Genomic DNA, 4,472 nt, shown 5'->3' with positions numbered 1-4,472 from the left:
GTATTTATATTTTATACAATCAGTAGCAGTTAGACTTCAAAGTCATTTAAGGTCTACAAGTTTTCCCTGTGTGTGTGTGTGTGTGTGTGTGTGTGTGTGTGTGTGCGTGTGTGCGTGTGTGTGTGTGTGTTTGCGTGCGTGCGTTTGTGCGTGCATGTGTGTTAGACTTCAAAGTCATTTTAGATCCACAAGTTTTCCCTGTTTGTGTGTGTGTGCGTGCGTGCGTGCGTGTGTGTGTGTGTGTGTGTGTGTGTGTGTGTGCGTGTGTGTGTGTGTGTGTGCGTGTGCGTGCGTGCGTGTGTGTGTGTGTGTGTGTGTGTGTGTGTGTGTGTGTGTGTGTGCGTGCGTGCGTGCGTGCGTGTGTGTGTGTGTGTGTGTGTGTGTGTGTGTGTGTGTGTGTGTGTGTGCGTGTGTGTGTGTGCGTGTGCAAGGGTGGGTGTATACTCATAGGTGAGCATGCTCAGACATATTTCCATCCCTTTAGTGAATGGCTCATTATCACAATCTGTAGCTTAAGTTCAGGGCGAGCAGCAGCGTTAAGTCCTTCAGAGTGAGCGAAAGACGAGAGGGAAAGAGTCGGCATGGCCCAGAAAAATGACTGTAAGTTAACGTTCTGATTATGTTAATATGTTAGACCATATTTTATTTATTTTTATTTTTCAAGTAGTCGAGTTGATTACGAACAACAGCACTAATAAGACAGCTGGGGTGTAAATGAATGACACTGCTAACATGCCTAGAAGACACACATTTCACTCAAACTAAAGAGCTTTTGTTTGTTGCCTCTGTACTTTGCCCTTGCTTTGATTTTCATTCATTAGCACTTTTGAGACTTAATTGTATTCCATGTTACACTTGAAATCTTGAGAGAAACAATACTATAATATTTTGGATTGCCATGTTCACCGCGGGTTGTCATGCGCAACTGCCAGCCTTTATGTTCATGTGAAAAGGAGTTCAATTAGAGATGAAAAGAGTTAGATTCTGTAAGAGGTGTATTGATTTTTTTTTTTTACATTTCCTTTCTTAACAACAAGTTACGTGAGCGCATTGAGCCCATTGTGAAATCCAGCAGGAATTTCTTCTTGCAACAAGTGGCAGATTAGTCTCACTGAGCTCTCATTCTCTCCCTTTCTTTCTCTCCCTCTAATGTACAGTTCAATTCTCCATCAGGGAATATAGACCCTCCGACGAGCATGTGGTCATGTCCCTCTTTCGCGACGGGATACTTGAACATGTATACCCGGCTTTCTTCAAGGCCATGAGCCACCCAGACCATGTTGGCGTCGCTCTGAGCCTTTCCATGGCTGGGTATGTGCTCGGAGGCAGCTCCTACTTCCAAGCGTTACTCTTTGGAAGTGCGTGGGCTGGGCTCCTTTATTACTGCTGCCACGAGATCTACGAAGGCTACATGACCAGGAGGCTGAGCACAGACATGGCCGACATTCAAGCCAACTACCTGGGAAACCCAGACAGCAGTTTCTGGGTGGCAGAGGCAGACGCCAACGGCCAGTCCAAGGTGGTGGGGATGGTGGCAGTGACGGGGAAACGGAGAGGGGAGAAAGGTGAGAGGTTTGACGACTGGAACGGAGGAGCGATGGGAGACGGCTCCGAGTTCGCCCAAGATGCCGGGGATGGGAGTTACGGCGAGATGTCCCACGCGGTTGTGGTGTTCCCATGGCGCCGCCGAAACCTGGGTTCACAGTTGACTTTGAAGGCCCTTGATTTCTGCAAAGAGCGAGGATACGCCCGCCTCATTCTGGACGTCAGCTCGCCACAGACGGCAGCCATCTCCCTCTACCAAAAATTTGGTTTTGTTCAGACCGAATGCCACCGTAACACACACGCCAACCGCTGGTTCTCCAAACTAGCCAGAATAAATGTGGTGCGAATGGAGAAGTTCATTTAATGGACTTTAGACCTTCTCACCTGATACAACCTCGACTGCACATTAAGAATACATCCGTTAATTTATGCTTCTTGTCTCATTCAATGCAAAAAAATCTTTGATATTCAGTCACTCATCACTCCAGCTAGCTATCATGCTAGTTTAAAAAAAGACACATTCAATTTCATGTTTTTTCCACAAAGCCGCATTAATGATTTCAGTTTTCTTGTATTTCTTTTTTGCCTTGATGTATTATGTATACACCTCTGCACCGCTGACAGTCCATTGCCCACAACCATGGAAAACAATGAGACAATTAGTCAACTTCTCTGGTTAGTCAGATTCATTTTTTAATTTGCACATGGAAGAACAATAAAATCTCAATATGGTATTTTATTAAATTAACTCTCGGACATTAAACAGAACAAACTATATTCACATTCAATTAACTATTGTTCTCCTGTCCACTAAGGAATATATATATATATATATATGTGTGTGAGAAAGGAGATATTAAGTCATTTGGAAGCAGGAGAACTTTCTTTTTAAGCCTCTTTCCAGGGAGAAGCTGAATCCTTCTGCCTCAGAGGAATTAATGCCAGCTGACTTCTAAGACCTCACAACTCTTTGCTTAAAATACCAATGAAAAATGCAATAGTATCAGGACATTGGGAGGTTTAAAATTCTTTGGACCTAAAAGAGCTGTGTGTGTGTGTGTGTGTGTGTGTGTGTGTGTGTGTGTGTGTGTGTGTGTGTGTGTGTGTGTGTGTGTGTGTGTGTGTGTGTGTGTCTTGTTTTACTATATTCGTGGGGTCCAAAAACCAGGGGAATACAGTATACTTGTGGGGTCTGCACAGCCTTGTGGGGCCCAAAATGCTGGACCCCAAAAGGTTAAAGGGCTGTTTGAGGGTTAAGACTTGGTTTTAGGATTAGGGATAGAATTAGGTTATGGTTAGGGTGAGGGTAAGGGTTAAGGTTAGGCATTTAGTTGTGATGGTTAAGGTTAGGGTAAGGGGCTAGTGAATGCATTATGTCAATGACGGGTCCCCACAAAGATAGTGAAACAAACGTGTGTGTGTGTGTGTGTGTGTGTGTGTGTGTGTGTGTGTGGCATCAGTGCAGCAATTGGGACTTATAAGTACTTTGAAAACACTGTGTGTGTGTGTGTGTGTGTGTGTGTGTGTGTGTGTGTGTGTGTGTGTGTGTGTGTGTTGCATAAAAAGAGGATAAAGACTTCACTATAACGCTATGTATTCAGGTCATCGTACGCAAGGCAAAGATTATCGACACCAAACAAAGCGTAAGTGTGTCCACATTGGTGGTCTCGTGATATGTGTGAGGCCCTCCTCACTGGACAAAGTAGAGGTGAAAGGCCCGTGGGAATGACTCTTTTGTGGCAAAGAAACTGAAGGTTGGCCACTATTTTTACGATGAAAACAAGGAACTTCCTGTCAACTATACCTATATTTCCTTAATAAACCTCTCGTCAGCCACATGCATTGCGCAGCATCAGCTAAACAACGTGTTCCTTAACCTACATTGCCTCAGAAATCCCCCAAAAGGTGATTAGAATTTCCAGAATGTATTGTCAGCGTCACTAGAGCTGCAAAGAGCAATCGATTTATCGATTAGTTGTCAACTATTAAATTCGCCGCTAACTGTTTTGATGATCTATTAATCGGTTTGAGTCATTTGTTCCCCTCCTAGCTAGTTAAATGTGAATATTTTCTAGTTTCTTCACCCTTTGACACAGTAAACTGAATTTCTTTGAGAGTTGTGGACAAAACAAGACATTTGAGGACATCAGCTTGGCCGTTTGGGAAACACTGATCCCCATTTCTCACCATTTTCTGACATTTTAGAGACCAAACAACTAATCGATTAATAGAGAAAATAATCAAAAGATTAACGTAAAAAATAAAAGTAATTGTTAATTGCAGCCCTAAGCGCCTCACAGTACCTGCTCATCTTGAGAGAGTTTGTTCATTGTAAGCCTATAAGAGAAAACATCAAGCAGCCAGTGTGTGCAAGGACAGCTGTGGTCTAAATGAGTTTCAAGAGGGAGTACTTTATGGATAGAGCGGTTTGGCACTAAGACACACACACACACTCACACACACAAACACAAACATAAACACACCGTCAAGGGCCTTCGGGCATCAATCATTTCTGCTGAGGCCGTTGAAAAAAATTAGGCTGGTGGCCAGCAGGCAGGTGCTGAACTAGCCAGAGGAAGATGAGCCTTAATGCTGGCCAACCTGTTGTCATCCTCGCACAATTACCAGTATGATTGGCCTCAAGGTAATGGCGGCTTGATTGTAATTCCTCTCATACACATGCTCCACAAATGAGTCAGTTGCCACTTTGGGGCTATGTCAGAGGAAAAAGCTTTGCAAACACTCACAATTTCTGCATCTACATGTACAGTGTTTGACCTTAGATATTTTCATGGCTTATTTTTTGGCACTGATCAGCAGAATAAGAGCCTTTTTTGTTGTCAAAGTGAAAAGCAATCTGTCTCTCTGCATATGTAGTCACCCTCGCCAAGTCAGTAATTAGTAGATGCACCTTTGGCTGCAAATAG

General features: G+C 43.6%; 1 protein-coding gene across 1 annotated transcript; it reads left to right on the top strand.

Moving 5' to 3' along the window:
• The first annotated feature begins 459 nt into the window (after positions 1–459).
• Positions 460–2,298, top strand: LOC116043752 (N-acetyltransferase 8). The gene is made up of 2 exons (XM_031290653.2): positions 460–600; positions 1,158–2,298. The coding sequence occupies exons 1-2, from the start codon at positions 582–584 to the stop codon at positions 1,907–1,909; spliced, it is 771 nt and encodes a 256-aa protein (XP_031146513.1). The 5' UTR covers positions 460–581; the 3' UTR covers positions 1,910–2,298.
• The last annotated feature ends 2,174 nt before the right edge of the window (positions 2,299–4,472 follow it).

This window comes from Sander lucioperca, chromosome 12, assembly GCF_008315115.2.
Source record: "Sander lucioperca isolate FBNREF2018 chromosome 12, SLUC_FBN_1.2, whole genome shotgun sequence".
NCBI classification, from domain to species: Eukaryota; Metazoa; Chordata; class Actinopteri; order Perciformes; family Percidae; genus Sander; species Sander lucioperca.
The sequence above is the reverse complement of the archived record's forward strand: the minus strand, read 5'-3'. Positions and strand labels throughout refer to the sequence as shown.